At 45.4% G+C, this 17,346-nt stretch overlaps 1 protein-coding gene across 3 annotated transcripts in view; it reads right to left on the reverse strand.

The window, feature by feature from the left end:
* Positions 1–17,346, reverse strand: part of STRBP (spermatid perinuclear RNA binding protein) — a 250,689-nt gene that overhangs the window by 126,325 nt on the left and 107,018 nt on the right. For all 3 annotated transcript variants that reach the window (XM_082263345.1, XM_082263344.1, XM_082263343.1), the window contains exon 4: positions 5,475–5,695. In XM_082263345.1, coding sequence (XP_082119471.1) covers positions 5,475–5,695 — 221 coding nt within the window. The remainder of the gene's footprint in view (positions 1–5,474; positions 5,696–17,346) is intronic.

The raw sequence follows: 17,346 nt of genomic DNA on the forward strand, positions 1-17,346 counted from the left end.
CTGACACAGTGGACTGCATGGGGCGGTGGGCATCTTCCATGTCACTAATACGCTGCTCCGCGTTGCCCACCCTGTGGCGAAGGTTGTGCACATCCTGTTTGAGAAACGACATGTCCATCTGGACAGACTCAATCTGTGTGGCAAGCGAGGTCTGACAGTGCTGGATAGCGTCCATTATGGCAGACAGGGTAGGTTCGGGCCTATCCACAGACAGAGCAGGCTCCGAGGGTACGGGGGAGCCCAGGGGAGGAGAGAGGGCATCACTTACAGTCACCGCCAGCTGAGACGATCCAGGAGAGACCGCTTCCCCCTCCACAGAGGCCGATGCCATCCGCACAGCCGAAGAGCGAGCGACCTGGGAGGAAGGGCCCGCAGCACGCGCCGGGCCGGCGCCATCTTGGGATCGTGGCAGCGTGAGGTCCGGCGGGCGGATACCGAGTGCCTCTGGACCGGGAGGACCTATTTTGACCATCGCCGTGGGTGCACCGGGATGTCAGGAGACAGGAGACGTCGGAATCAGGTGAGTAGGATGTCGGGTTCCAGCAGGATCACGGAAGGATCAGGGCAGATGGGACAGAGCTCCGGAGCCGCGCTGCTTTCACATCCGAGTTCCGGCCACGCCCCCCGTGGCCACGTGTCTTATTGTATTCCCTTTCTCTGAATAGTTTGTTCCTTATGCTAGGGTCACCAGTACAGTATTTGTACATTGATATCATATCCCCCCTCAATCTACTCTTCTCCAGAGAGAATAAGTTCAGTGCTTGTAGTCTTTCCTCATAGCTGATGTCCTCCATCCCCCTAATTATTTTTGTTGCCCTTCTCTGGACTCTCTCCAGTTCCAGCACATCCTTCCTGAGGACCGGTGCCCAGAACTGGACGGAATACTCCAGATGTGGCCGGACCAGAGTCTTGTAGAGAGGGAGAATAATCTCTTTATTTCTGGAGTGAATCCCCTTTTTTATACATCCCAGTATTCTGTTGGCTTTGCTTGCAGCGGCTTGGCATTGCATGCCACTGCCAAGCCTGTTGTCTACCAGTACCCCCAGGTCCTTTTCCATCCTAGACTCACCCAGAGGTTCCCCCCTAGTGAGTAGCTTGCTTTCTGGTTTCTGGCACCCAAGTAACGCAGTGCCGAATCACAAAAAATGGCCTGGTCTTTAAGGGGGTAAAACCTCCCGGGGCTGAAGTGGTTAAGCGGTTAATGCTCTACCGTTTGAAGCTGGTTCTCACAGTTGTATAGGGTGACCTTCCATTCCAGTGAAACCTTCCATCCAGTTAGTCCATGTACGACCCAGATTATATTTTATCACATTGGTGCAAATAAAAATTTCCTATGGCAGCATTGCTAGGCAGGCACTCACTACAAGGTATGTAATATACTTTAATTAGGAAATCATGGCTCATAACCTAATCCCCAGGCGTGACTAGAAATTCTCTGTTCTTAAACATAGAAATTTTTTTTTTTTTTACAACTTTGAAAAAGAAAGCATACCGAGCTGCATTACATAAATATTCAATGCATTTGAATTGACACATTCAAAGCTCACAGAGGAAATGATCACATATTAAGCACATTATATTTCTCTTTTAATATTCAGCTATTTTCACAAATTTTCAGTATTTTCGGTCTCTGCATCACTGAAATAAGAAAACATTGTAACCTATGGAGGATAATATAAAATAGTCTCTTGGATGGCAATCGGATCAATAAAATATAAGTTGTTGACCCCTTCTTCTTCTTCAAGGGTTAAACTGAACATTTCCTGGCAGTCCCGGCAGAGATCAATTATACAAGCTAGATATGGAGGAGCGGCTTTATCCTGGTCTATTTTTTGCAGCTCCCTCAGTCATACCGGGACATGAAATATAGGCCCCCGATTTTTCCACTAGATAAAGGCAGTTGTAGAACGGCATTTCTTTGCAGGAACTGGACCTCCACAGGTCTATTTCACTTGACCTGAGAAGAGCTTAAGAGATTGATTATCAAGTCCTTAGGTTCCCGAACAACATCTCCAATTTGGCATTTGGAACACATGGCACGCATCCAAAAAATGTCAGTAGTTCTTGAGAATCTGACACCAGGATCAGTGGAGAACGATACGGCTTTCAAACCGGCCTACAAACACTAAACATGTGCAAGCTTCAGTACAATAAAAGGCATTCTTCCGTGGTCTCTACCGAGTCACCTTCGCTGTCATGGAACAGGTTGTTAATTCCAACAATGTGCAGCTGGGATTCTGCATCCGCGAGGCATGCCCTGGTTATTATCCATTACCGGTGTCTTCAGAATTACATTGTATAAATATTTTAAAGAACATATGAAAAGTTATGATGAATTAATAATGCAGTCAACAAAGAATTCATAACAGTCTCCCTGCTCCTGCATAAATTCTAGGAATACCTAAAACCGGTCACGAAAAAAGGCACTTTTGAACATAGGACAAAAAAAAATGTATAAGAGGAGACTCCAGACTTCACCCATCATGGTGGGCAAGACCACGAAGAGGCCTTCAGGGTTTGGGTTCAATAGGGATGGACCATAGACCTGGATCTGTATAGCACTAACGTGGCTAACTACGTGCATTGCACAAAGTGCCAGGGTGAGAACCCATGCAGAATCCAGTGCCTGAAACACTATTCCAGACTGCCCCAAGGCTTAGGGTCTGGGTAAAGCTGCCAAGGTTTCACCAATCAAGATGCACTTCTTCTATTGTGGTAGTCGAAAGCAAGGAGGAGTTGAGGCACTAGCAAGAAACGGAGGACTCTCATAACTACAAAGGAGTCTTCAGGCAGTGCTTTAAGTGGGCCGGTATGCACTGGTACTCAGTACCGGCACTTCCAAATATGGCTCTTGAGCATACCGCCACCTCTCAGTGTGCCTTAGCGTACCAGTACGCTAATTTTGGACATCTGCGCCCTCAATTGCACCCCCCCAAGAATATTTCCCACTCCAGAGCCAGACCAGTCACCACCAGTGAATCCCCCTGCTCCGGAGTCCCAGCCCAGGCCAGGGGGGGGAGGGGGCTCTGTGGGGACCCTGATGTGGGGGGGGGGGGGATTTATAGGCTATAATAGAGTACCGGCACCTCTTTTGGGCCACTTAAAGCACTGTGTTCAGGATTTTGGTTCCAGAGGGATGGACCATGACCCTGGACCTACGTAGCACCCTGCGGCTAACTACAGGCATTGCACAAAGTGCCAGGGTGAGTACCCATACAGGATCCAGTGCCTGAAACACTATTCCAGACTGCCCCATGGCATGGGGTCTGGGTATAGCTGTGCATATTTACAAAAAAGCGCACACATGCAAAAGAAATGACTATCAAATATAAAGGCAATCAATGAATAAAAAAATGGGGATTTGGTCCCACCATATGGCCATATCGTGCTCAAGCCCACCACTACGTCAAAGTACCCCATTATCAGTGGGTCCTACACTATCCATGTAAAAAAGGGATGAATCGAACTTCTCAAACCCTTGGAGATACTTACTCCTAACTGGGAGAGATGTGCGACTGCACTATGTGGAACTCATCCAATATCTGTTATCATCCAATCAAGATGCACTTCTTCTATTGTGGTACCCGAAAGCAAGGAGGAGTTGAGGCACTAGCAAGAAACGGAGGACTCTCATAACTACAAAGGAGTCTTCAGGGTTTGGGTTCCATAGGTATGGACCATGGCCCTGGACCTACGTAGCACCCTGCGGCTAACTACAGGCATTGCACAAAGTGCCAGGGTGAGTACCAATGCAGGATCCAGTGCCTGAAACACCTTTCCAGACTGCCCCGTGGAATGGGGTCTGGGTATAGACCCCAAGATTACACCAATCAAGATGCACTTCTATTGCGGTAGTAGAAAGCAAGGAGGAGTTTGGGCATTTGCAAGAAACTGAGGACTCTCATAACCACAAAGGAGTTTTCAGGGCTTGGGTTCCATAGGTATGGACCATGGCCCTGGACCTATATAGCACCCTGCGGCTAACTACAGGCATTGCACCTAGTGCCAAGGTGAGTGCCCATGCAGAATTCAGTGCTTTAAACACCATTCCAGACTGTCCCATGGCATGGGGTCCGGGTACGACTCCCAAGGTTTCGCAATCAAGATGCACTTCTTCTATCGTGGTAAAAGAAAGCAATGAGGAGTTGAGACACTAGCAAAAAACTCAAGACTCACAGAATAGGGTAGTGGTATAGGGGATTCGGAGGGGGCATGTCCACAAAAGCTTTCTTAATATCCAATAACCTGAAGGTACCACACTATAACCCAGGGTCTACGAATATTCATCCTTTGTCCTGTATGAATAAGATAAAAGGTATGAGAGGAGGTTCCAGGCCTCACCCATAATGGCATCTTGGTGGACATAACCATAAAGGAATCTTTAGGGTTTGGGGTCCATAGGGATGGACCACTGCGCTGGAACTCTATAACACCCTATGGCTAAATACATGCAATGATGCAATGCACAAAGTGCCGAGGGGCGTGCCCATGCAGGATCCAGCGCCTGAAACACCATTCCACACTGCTCTGTGGAATGGGGTCTGGGTAAATACCCCAAGGTTTCATCAATCAAGATGCACTTCTATTGCGATAGTAGAAAGCAAGGAGGAGTTGCGGCACTAGCAAGAAACTGAGGACTCTCATAACCACAAAGTGCCGAGATGAGTGCCCAAGCAGGGATGCAGTGCCTGAAACACCATTCCAGTCCGTCTTGTGGCATGGGGTCCACGTACGGTTCCTAAGGTTTCACCATGGTAGCACCCTGACCAATCAAGATTTACTTGAGGCCAAGTCAACACCACAAACTCATGTTTCTCAAACCATTTTTGCAGTGTGGCAGGGCACATTATCCTTCTGAAAGAGGCCACTGCTATCAGGGAATAGTAGGTGTGTGCTTAGTCACCAACAATGTTTAGCTAGGTGGTATGTGTCAAAGTAACATCCACATGAATGGCAGGAGGCAAGGTTTCCCTTGAAAGCATCACACTGCCTCCACCAGCTTGCCTTCTTCCCATACTGCATCCCGGTGCCATTCCTTCCCCAGGTAAGTGACAAACTCACAAGGCCAACCCACATGCTGTAAAATAAAACGTCATTCATCAGACCAGGCCACATTCTTCCATTGCTCTGTGCTCCAGTTCTTATGCTCACATGCCCATTGTGGGTGCTTTTGGCTGCAGACAAAGGTCAGCATGGGCACCGTTCTTCCAACCTTCCACTCCTCCAACCATGTCTCTATCTATTCTTCCACTCCCCCAGCCAGCCATCCAACCAGGTCTTCTTCCAACCTTCTACTCCCCCCATCCATGTCCCCATCGGATGGGGGATACCACTCAAAAAAAAACAAGGATCAGCATGAGGGACACATACTACTGACTGTAATGTTTTGTCCCTTGTGCTGATTCGTTTTTTTTTTTTTTTTTTTGGCTGCACTTAGGCTTTAAAAATCAGCCACCATCAATCAGAACTCTTACTTGGAGGCATTTTCTTCACTGTCTTCTTGTTTTTCTTGCTGGTCGTTTTCCACGGTCTCACATTTAGTGTTTTCATCCATCCAATCAGAGACCTGCTTTAGCGCACATTCCACTGTGGATACCATGTTCTGGACAGCTTCCAGCTCCTCCGGAGACGGGTATATGGTGGAATGTTTTGCCATGACATGGCGGTCATCATTAGCAAATGACCGGATGGATCTCTGGAAGAAAAGAGAAAACAAGACCATTTAATTGATTGAGATTTACGTTTCCTGTGTAGTCCGCCACTTTAAAATAATTAAAAGTATTTATACAGTTATTTCATGTTCTACAGAAAAAAAGTGTCCAAAGTCAGTCATCTGCTCCCTGCCAAGCCCAACCCCTGAAAAAACAACCCCACACCATAATCCCCCCTCTACCAAATGATTTGAACCAGTGCACAAAGCAAGGTCTACAAAGACATGGAAGAGTGAGTTTGGGGTGGAGGAACTGGACTGTCCTGACCTCACATAACACATCTTTGGAACAGGAAGGGGCCATCCCCAAGCATGAAATTGCCCAAAATGTCTTGGTATGCTGATGCCTTAAGAGTTCCCTTCACTGGCACTAAGGGGCCAAACCCAACCCCTGAAAAACAACCCAACACCATAATCCCCCCTCCACCAAATGATTAGGACCAGTGCACAAAGCAAGGTCCATAAAGACATGGATGAGCGAGTTTGGGGTGGAGGAACTTGACTGGCCTGCACAGAGTCCTGACCTCAACCCGAAAAAACACCTTTAAGATGAATTAAAGTGGAGACTGCGAGCCAGACCTCCTCATCTAACATCAGTGCCTGACCTCACAAATGCACTTCTGGAAGAATGGTCAAACATTCCCATAGACACTCCTAAACCTTGTGGACGGCCTTCCCAGAAGAGTTGAAGCTGTTATAGCTGCAAAGGTTGGGCCAACTCAATATTGAACCCTACGGACTAAAGCCTCGTACACACGCAACGATTATCGGCTGACCGATAATCTTTTATCGTCTTTTGTCCAGTGTTGCTGTGTTGGTTGGAATGTGCTCTAGACTGCACACGAATTTTCTCGGCCAACAAAAACCAACTTCAGAAGTGATGTCATGTGCTGGTTTACTTTCCGTGTGTTTTTTCTTCTCTGAGCATGCCCAGTCTCGTTCATCTGATTTTTGTCGGCCGAAATCTGTACTGACTGATGGAAAATCGGCCGTTCTGTTGACGGCCAACAAAAATTTTATAGCCTGCACACCAGATTTTGTTCGGCTGAAAAGTCGCAGTCGGTTGTCGGAAGCATCATACTAACAAGCCGAAAATTGGCCGATCGGACGTTGGCCGAAAATTCACGGCCAATAATCGATGCGTGTGTACGAGGCATAAGACTGGGATGCCATTAAAGTTAATGTGCGTGTACAGGCAGGCGTCCCAATACTTCTGGTAATATAGTGTGTGTGTGTGTATATATATATATATATATATATATATATATATATATATATACACACACACACACACACACACACACACACACACACACACACACACACACACACACACACATATATATATACACACAAACACACATATATATATATATATATATATATATATATATATATATATATATACGCTTTGTAGATTTTGGAACATACCAGTATAGGTTTTGTGGCATGCTCCCGAGATGTCCTCCCCCCCTTTGCTAATCTATATGTACATGTGATATATATGTTACTAGAATGTAGAGTTTTTATAAAAGAATTATGTTCACATACATGTGGATATTGATGGTTTATGTTGCTTTATTCACTGAAAGGTGTATATATACTTTTTGAGAAAGCCTGCTACACATCTGGATCCTGAGGAACCCCAAAGTATGGGTGAAACGTGTCGATCCATCGCATTTTAGGATGTGCTGCAATACACCTTCTAGATACTGTATTTTCATATGTTGTTTTTACTATTTTGCCTTTAATAAAATTTATATTTTTTATAATTTGCATTTTATCCAACTGCTATTTTGGGGCACATTAAAATCCCCATCCTTCTCGTCTACAGGGTTGTACCTGCGAGACTTGATTTACTTTTATTTTACCCGCACACAAAAAATTCCATCAAATGTTCAGCAATGAAGAATACATTATTTCTGAAAAAATAAATTCTTCATAAATTGTTCTCTAATTTTGGTCTTGGCAATCTTCTTATAGCCTAGGCCATCTTTATGTGGAGCAACAATTCTTTTTTTCAGATCCTCAGAGAGTTCTTTGCCATGAGGTGCCATGTTGAACTTCCAGTGACCAGTATGAGAGAGTGAAAGCGATAACACCAAATGTAACACACCTGCTCCCCATTCACATCTGAGACCTTGTAACACCAAGGAGTCACATGACACCGGGGAGGGAAAATGGCTAATTGGGCCCAATTTGGACATAGTCACTTAGGGGTGTACTCACTTTTGTTGCCAGCGGTTTAGACATTAATGGCTGTGTGTTGAGTTATTTTGAGGGGACAGCAAATTTACACTGTTAGACTCGATTCACACCAGCGCGACTTGTCAGCCTGACAAGTCGCGGTCCCTCGTGGTCCATTGACTGCTACAGGACCCGTTCTAATAGGAGCGACACGAGTCGCTCTGACTTAGAAAAAGGGTCCTGTACTACTTAGGGGCGACCGCGGAGCGACTTGCATAGACATTCATTATATGAAGTCCGTGCAAGTCGCGCCGAAGTCGCGGTGCACTGGACTTCACAAGTCACCCAAAAAGTAGTACAGAGTCGTGTCGCCATAGTGTGAACCGACTCTTATACAAGCTGTACACTCACTACTTTACATTGTAGCAAAGTGTCATTTCTTCAGTGTTGTCACATGAAAAGATAGAATAAAATATTTAAAAAAATGTCAGGGGTGTACTCACTTTTGTGAGATTGTGTGTATATATATATATATATATATATATATATATATATATATATATATATATATATATATATATATATATATATACATACATATATATATATATATACATACATACATATATACATATACATACACACACACTGGAGATCAAAATTAGAGCACAATTTATGAACAATTATTTTTTCAGAAATAATGTATTCTTCATTGTTGTGTGTGTGATGGGGGGCACATGAATATTTCTGGCTGATTGGGTGATAAACACAGGGAAGGAAATGCATGTTGTCGAAGAAGGTTCTGATGAACGTTTGCATTCCCTCTGCAATGTAGCTGTATGAGAGGTCCAACTCCTGCAGAAAACATCTCCAAACCATAACGCCTCCCCCTCCTCCACCTTTTACGGACTTCTTTACACACTTTGGGTTCAGGATTTCCCCAGTTTGATAGCGAACATAATATTTCCCATTGGGCCCAAATAAATTAAACTTGCTTTCATCTCTAAAGTGAACTTTGGAGCAGTTCTCTCCTGTCCAAACAACGTGTTCCTCAGCCTTTTGATTCTGCTAATGAGAGGTTTGGTCAGTGCAGAGCGGGCCCACACCTTCATTCCAAATTCTCTTAAACGGCGAGACTCTGTATGACAAGACAGATCCTTACTCAGCACTGAACTGGCGAGCAGTCGAAGCTTCAGTGTTGAACCAATTGGCCATTGAGATTCTCCGCATTATCCTGTCCTCTCTTGCATTTGTCTATCGTGGACGACCGGCCTTCTTGGGGGGACTTGAATAAGTTTATGACGTTGTAAAGATGCAATATTCTAGAAATCACATATTTGGAAGGACAAACTTCTCTTGCTATGGCTGAAAGGGTCATCCCTTTGGCCTTCATCTGGACAACCTGCTGCCTGAGGGTTTCAGTCACTTTAGAATGGCTCACCACCTTGCAAAGTCAGTGAAAACTGAAAAGTTAGGCTACCAGTTAAATAGGGTTTGTCAGATAATTTAAGAAATTAGCACAAGGTGCCAGATTACCACCAATAACTGGAAGGTATCTGAAATGGTTCTCTAATTTCCATCAATGTTCTTTTTCAAATCGCATTGAAGTTTTTTATTTTGTGCTTAAAAATATAATATGCAACTCATGAAATACAGGTGCATCTCCCCGGCAGATGCGGCTCATGTCTTTTGGGACTGTGCCCCAGTTCAGCGCTACTGTTTGGAGGTTACCTCCCGTCTTGGGGGGGTGCCGATGACTTCGGTTCCGTTGACCCCGAGGGTCTGTCTGTTGGGTCTGGTGGAGGAGGTGGTGCCTTCTGTGGCGCATAGGACTTTATTAACCATCCTTCTTTTCTATGCTAAAAAGGCCATATTATTGCACTGGAAAAAGGTGCCCCCCCCCCCCATCCTTACCGTTTTGGAAGGGTTTGGTGAATGCCATGCTGCCTTTATATAAGGCGGCATATCTCTCAAGGGGGTGCCCAAAAAATTTGAGAAGGTGTGGAGGGCATGGGTGGAATCTTCTGATACAGTGGGTTAGATGTCCTGTGAAGTGATATTATACACTGCCTGTTCTATTTTGCTTCTCAGCCACAGTTTAGCTTTGATGCCTAGATTAAGACTGCTTAGTTAGATCATAGTGCGGAGTGTGAACCTTGTTCTCCGTGGAATGGGGTTGGCTGGATGCTGAGTGTTGCTCGGTGTAGCCGGCCCTGGGCCTCGACTATCCGGGTCCTTATGTCGGGTTGCTGGGGTTGTAGGGGGGTGGGAGGTGGGGGGGGGGGGTTAGACTGTTAGTGAGTCCCTCTTTTTTCTGTATAGCTAGTTACCTCACTATTGGCGCTTTTCCACTGTATGGAACCGAACGGTTCGGCACGCTTTTGTGCTTTTCCACTGCTGGTACCTCATGGTATAGTGTAGGAACGGTTAGGTACAATACGGCGGCGCTTTTCCACTGCATGGAACCGAACGGTACGGCTCTGAAAAAACAGTACCTACTCGATTGTGGTTCCAACAGGTACCATATCCCACAATCCTTTGCATGCAGTCACTACTAGCCACTGATTGGTCAGAGAATCCCACCCACCCCGTTGTTATCCCACCCACTTAACTTTAGTACTACTTTAGTGGAAAAGCAAACCATACCGTACCGTTCCAACACCGTACCATGCGGTACCAGCAGTGGAAAAGCAAAACGGGCCAAGCAGGGCCGAGTAGAGCCGAGCCGGTACTTGCAGTGGAAAAGTGCCATATGTGAGGCTGTTTACTTTTATGTTATGTTTCCGTTTTTGTTGGTTGTTTTCTTTCCAAAACTCAAAAAGAATTTTACAAAAAAAATACAGGTGCATCTCAAAGACAGAAATGTTGCCTTACTGAAAAAGTCTGTCCATGTACAGTATAGTATGTACTCAGGCTTCTTTTGCATGAATTACTGCATCAATGCGGCGTGATATTGAGGCGTTTAGCCTGTGGCACTGCTGAGGTGTTATGGAAGCCCAGGTTTCTTCACCAGAAGATGACATGGCTCCCCAAACCATCTATGACTGTGGAAAATTCACACTGGACCTCATGCAACTTGGATTCTGTGCCTCTACTCTCTTCCTCCAGACTCTGGGACCTTGATTTCCAAATGAAGATGGGATTTTGACTTATCGTAAAATCCATTTCTCTGATGTTCATTTGACTTACCATAAAACTAAATAAAATTTCTCTGATGTTCATTGACAGACACAGCACCCACCCCTCTGGGGAGTTGGCTTTCTTCGGACACTGCTTGTAACAAAACTGAGTGCCTATAGCTGAGAGTAGGAGTATAACCCTGGGACTGCCCCATAGGCGTAGTCAAGTTTTTTCCTGCCTAGTGTTCTACACCTGTAGGGGGCAGAATAACCCAATGGTCAAGAAGATGATGAGCTGTGTCTCTCAATGAACGAAAGATAAATGCTAAACATTTCACAGTCAGTGATGATTTGGGGAGCCGTGTCATCTGCTGGCGTTTGTCCACTGTGTTTTATCAAGTCCAAAGTCAGCACAGCCCTCTACCATTCTAGAGCACTTCATGCTTCCCTCTGCTGACCAGCTTTATGGAGATGCAGATTTCCTTTTCCAGCAGGACTTGGCACCGCCCACACTGCCAAAACTACCAATACCTGGTCACATGATCATGGGATCACTTTGCTTGATTGGCCAGCAAACTCGCCTGACCTAAACCCCATAGAGAATCTGTGGGGTATTGTAAAGAGGAAGATGAGACACCAGACCCAACAATGCAGATGAACTGAAGGCCGCTATCAAAGCACCCTGGGCTTCCATAACACCTCAGCAGTGCCACAGGCTGATCGCCTTCTATGACACGCCACATTGATGCAGCAATTCATGCAAAAGGAGCCCCGACCAAGTATTGAGTGCATCCTATACTGTACATGGACAGACTTCTCATCCTATACTGTACATGGACAGACTTCTCCTATACTGTACATGGACAGACTTCTCCTCCTATACTGTACATGGACAGACTTCTCCTCCTATACTGTACATGGACAGACTTCTCCCCCTATACTGTACATGGACAGACTTCTCCTCCTATACTGTACATGGACAGACTTCTCATCCTATACTGTACATGGACAGACTTCTCATCCTATACTGTACATGGACATACTTTTCACTAAGACAACATTTCTATATTAACCACTTGCCGACCGCCGCAAGTACATATACTGCGGCGGTCAGCCCCTCACAGGCAGAGTGACGTATCTGTACGTCACTAGCCTGTGAGGCTCTGGGGAGCGAGGGAGCGCGCGCCGCCGGCGCGCTCCCGCGCGGTCACGGACCCCCCTGCGCGTGTGACCGGCGGACCTGATGTCGGCCGGTCACTCAGCGATCGTCGGGGGAGAGGGAGAAAGGCAGGCGGCTGATGTAAACAAGCCGCCTGTCATTCTCCCCTGTGTAGAAACAATGATCATACAGTTCTACTATGTAGGACCGTTGATCATTGTTCCTACAGCTCAAGCCACAGCCAATCACAGTTAGAATCACGCCCCTAGGGACACACACAGCCCCTCCCTCTCAAAAAAGTTAACCCCTTCACTGCCAGTGTAATTTTACAGTAACAGTGCATATGTATAGCATTGATTACTGCAGTAATGTCACTGGTAACCCCAAAAGTGTCAAAAATGTCAGTCAAGGGTCCGATCTGTCCGCCGCAATGTCGCAGTACCGCAAAAAAAAAAACGCAGATCGCCGCCATTACGCGTTAAAAAAAAAACAACAAAAATCTTTCCCTTTGTTAGTAAACGCGATAACTTTTGCGCAAACCAATCAAAATACGCTTTTTGCGATTTTTTTTTTACCAAACATATGTAGCATAAAACAAATTGGCCGAAAATGTTAACAAATTTTGATTTTTACATTTTTTTGGGGGAATTTCATATAAAAAAAATGTGAAAAATATTATTATTATTATTATTTTTGCAAAATTGACGCTCTTTTTTTGTTTATAGCGCATGATCAAAAAAAAAAAAATCGCACAGGTGATCAAATACCACCAAAAGAAAGCTCTCTTTGTGGGGGGGAAAAAAAAAAAGGACGTCAAATTCGTTTAGGTACAGCGTCGTACGACCGCGCAATTGTCCGTTAAAGTCACGCAGTGCCGAATCGCAAAATAGGCCCTGGTCAGGAAGGGGGTAAAATCTTCCGGGGCTTAAAGCGGAGTTCCACCCAAAAGTGGAACTTCCGCTTTAGGTGTTCCTACCCCCCGGACATGCCACATTTGGCATGTCATTTTTTTGGGGGGGGGGGGGGGAGTGGGTACCTAGTTTTGACAGGTACCCGCTCCCACTTCCGCTCGGAGCGTCGCGGCGCCCTGAGCGGAAGTTCTCCTCTCCCCCTCCCTCCCTGCAATCTTCTGGGACACGTCAGAGGTCCCAGAAGATTGCCGGCCAATCACGGCGCGCAGCGCGACTCGCGCATGCGCAGTGGGTACTCGGCTGTGAAGCCGCAAACTGTAACAACCGGGTGCCCACAGCAGTGATGCCGGCGCCGAGGGAGAGGATCGAGGCTTCGGGCGGCCGCATCGCTGGACCGTTGGACAGGTGAGTCAAATGGCTGGAACTCCGCTTTAAGTGGTTAACAAAACAGCTCTTTTATTCCGGTTTAAATCATTTTAAATAGGACTAACCTTGAAATTTAGGAAATTGTAGGTTGTTCTTTAATTTTGATCTCCAGTATATAATATATATATATATATATATATATATATATATATATATCTATATATATATATAATTTTATTTTTATACACACATATACAATATCTGATATTGTCAAGTCCGGGTATTTGCAGTCTTCTCTTCTCTTTCAAGCTCTAGGTATTGATATTACCATTTCACAAAACCAGGTCAGCCATTGAGAGGTCTCCTCTCTCAGCATGCGCTGTACAGAAAGCTATGTAAAAGAAAAATCCCATCTATGGGTCCCCCAATGGCATCTGAGAAGTTCTTTGTCGAATGTTTTATGTCAAAGTGGATAAAGAGAACGGCTAAAGCAGATGACGCTACAGGAAGTCTCCGTGTGGTTAATGCATTAGAGAGCTGAAGATTATCTGAAGTTATACAATGTGTTGACAATAGACCTTGGTTGCATTTTCAGCAGGTTATTTGTACAAATGAAAATTTATAGCTGAAGGCTTTTAAAGAATACAGCAAGGTATATACATAGATATAAAAATACTATAATTTCCCACCTTTAAAAATCAGGTACTTACCAGTGTTTGGGGTCCAGCGCAAACTTCTGACGTACCTCGCCACGGCGAGGTCGGACGAAAGTGGGGACAGGGTACCTGTCAAAACAGGTACCCGTTCCCCCCTCCAGCCTGAAAGGTGCCAAATGTGGCACCGGAGGGGGGGGGGGGGGGGGCAGATAAGCAAAAGTTCCACTTTTGAGCTGGATCTCCGCTTTGAGAGTTCGTAATTTGGGCACAAGCTAAGACTGAGCAGTGTTTTTACTGCCTAGAAACCTAATTTAAATTTGGCCTAGGGGAAAGATGTCTAATAAAATCAACGAGATGCACCTGCAAGGCAGCGGTCTGCCTAGGTTACTTGCAACCAGGTAATGCTTTGCATATATTTTTTCATTTTGATTAGAAGATTTTTCCATACAATCTGTGGCATTTTTGACTATGCTGTGGTCCACCTTGGGGCTGTTTACATAAAGACTTTTTGCCCCCTTTAACCACTTAAGCCCCGGAGGATTTTCCTGCTAAACGACCAGGGGGTATTTTGCGATTCGGCACTGCGTGACTTTAACGGACAATTGCGCGGTCGTGCAACGCTGTACCTAAACGAATTTGACGTCCTTTTTTTCCCACAAACAGAGCTTTCTTTTGGTGGTATTCGATCACGTGTGCGCTTTTTACTTTTTGCGCTATAAACAAAAAAAAGAGCGTAAATTTTGCAAAAATAACAATATTTTTCACATTTTTTTATATGAAATTCCCCAAAAAAAAATGTAAAATTTAAAATTTTTTAACATTTTCGGCCAATTTGTTTTATCCTACCTATGTTTGGTAAAAAAAATTGCAAAAAGCTAATTTTTTTGGTTGGCGCAAAAGTTATCGCGTTTACTAACAAAGGGAAAGATTGTCATTTTTGTTGTTTTTTTTTTTAACGCGTAATGGCGGCGATCTGCGATTTTTTTTGCGGTACTGCGACATTGCGGCGGACAGATCGGACCCTTGACTGACATTTTTGACACTTTTGGGGGTACCAGTGACATTTCTACAGTAATCAGTGCTATATATATATGCACTGTTACTGTAAAAATACACTGGTAGTGAAGGGGTTAACTTTATTTGGGAGGGAGGGGCTGTGTGTGTCCCTAGGGGCGTGCTTTCTACTGTGATTGGCTGTGGCTTGAGGTGTAAGGACACTGATCAACGGATCTACATAGTAGATCCGTCTGATCAGTGTTTTTACACCGAGGAGAATGACAGGTGGCTTGTTTACACAAGCCTCCTGACTTTCTCCCTCTCCCCCGACGATCGCCGAGTGACCGGCGGACATCGGGTCCGCCAGTCACACGCGCGGGGGGGGGGGTCCGTGACCACGCGGGAGCGCGCCTCCGCGGGCCCGCGCTCGCTCCCCAGACCCTCCCAGGCTAGTGACGTTAATTAGCATGAGGGCCATATTCCGATCCCAAAATGGCACTGGAAAACTTGTGTTGGAGTCCATGTGGCCAACAACTATGACTGGCTGTACACTGTGTGATAGATGAATAGCTTAACCTCATGCCGAACTCCTCCACAAGATCAAATAAATAGGTCCCCTCAGGGTGGCACTTGAAGATTGTGTAGACAAACAAAATAATAATTATGGGGAAGACGCCAAGAGTGCCTGGAATCTCTTCAAAGATCAGGATAACAGACAAACAAAATGGAAAAATCTTCCCATGCCGGAATCCACAGAGGATCTACAATACACATAGGGTCCTTAATTTTGAACAGCTGGATGAAAGCCCAAAAAGATATTATGAAGATATAATTCTTTTGCACCAAGAAAAGCTCCTTTGGCCCAAGTAAAGAACCACAGGCCTCACATTTCAATGAACTACGATACACACAGTAAGAGAACAGCTCTTTGTTTTTGCCTACATATCCTACAATCCTAGATTTTCAATTATCACCGGGGATTTCCCATCAGTGTCATGGTCAGGGATCAAGCTTAGAGACCAGTAGCTATAGCAATAGAGAGGCACCAAAAGACCAGCTAGAAAAGTACACAAGTAGGTCACCCTAGTGACTGATGTGGGCTCACCCTAGGTGTGGGGGTCTAAGCACTAACTGGTGTACACCAGAGCTCCTGAAGGTGGAGATGGGTTTTGATACATGTTAGTACCAGGTCGTGGTCCTTTAGGACCGCCCCACCAGGAGGTGAGCAAGACAGGGTCAAGTAGCAGATATAGCACGTAGCGATCAAGCAGAAGAAAAGTCAGTAGACAAGTAAAGGTCTAAAACTAGTGGTCGCAGGTTGGGATCAAGCGGAAGCGTAGTCAAGGAACAAGCCAAAGGTCGGTAACAAGTGGTAGCAAGGATAAGGACAGCAGCAGGAGTAACAAAAGCGAGATATTGGGTGGGGAGAGCACAACAATCTGACAAACAGTGAGTGCAAAGGTGAGGTTTAAATAGGTAGTTCATGGAAGGAGCAAAAGGTTCAAGAGAAACAAGAAACAAGGCAAGGTTGTCTAAGGAATCAGGCAGGGAGCTGTCTAGCATCTCAGGTGGCTCAGCAAGAAGAGATACTGCCAGACAGAGCAAATGTTGCAAGTTCAGATCCAGGTCCTGACAATCAGCATAGTCTACAATCAAAACATTTGTTTCTTGGCTTCATCTAAGAACTTCGCTTAGATTTCATAACTCGAGGATCCGTGAAAAGCAAAAACACAGCTCTTCTAAATGGCACTTTTCCATTGCAAGTACCGGCTCGGCTCTACTTGGCCCTGCTTGGCCCGGTTTGGTTTTCCACTGCATGGTACCGCATGGTACGATGTTGGAATGGTTCGGTACGGTTTGCTTTTCCACTAAAGTAGTACTAAAGTAAGTGGGTGGGATAACGATTCTCTGACCAATCAGTGGCTAGTAGTGACAAACAGTGAGCTGCATGCAAAGGATTGTGGGATATGGTACCTCTTGGAACCACAATCGAGGTGGTACTGTTTTAGCAAGCCATACCGTTCGGTTCCTTGTAGTGGAAAAGTGCTGCCGTACCGTACCGAACCGTTCCTACACCGTACCATGCGGTACCAGCAGTGGAAAAGCACAAAAGCGAGCCGAACCGTTCGGTTCCATGCAGTGGAAAAGCACCATAAGAGTCCCAAAGCCCAACATCTGTCATACTCTCTCTCCCAAGCCTTTTGGAACTTTACAATCCATAGGATGTGGACACCTTTAGAAT

The sequence above is a fragment of the Pelophylax lessonae genome, assembly GCF_965119305.1.
Source record: "Pelophylax lessonae genome assembly, chromosome: 7".
In the NCBI taxonomy this organism is placed as follows: Eukaryota; Metazoa; Chordata; class Amphibia; order Anura; family Ranidae; genus Pelophylax; species Pelophylax lessonae.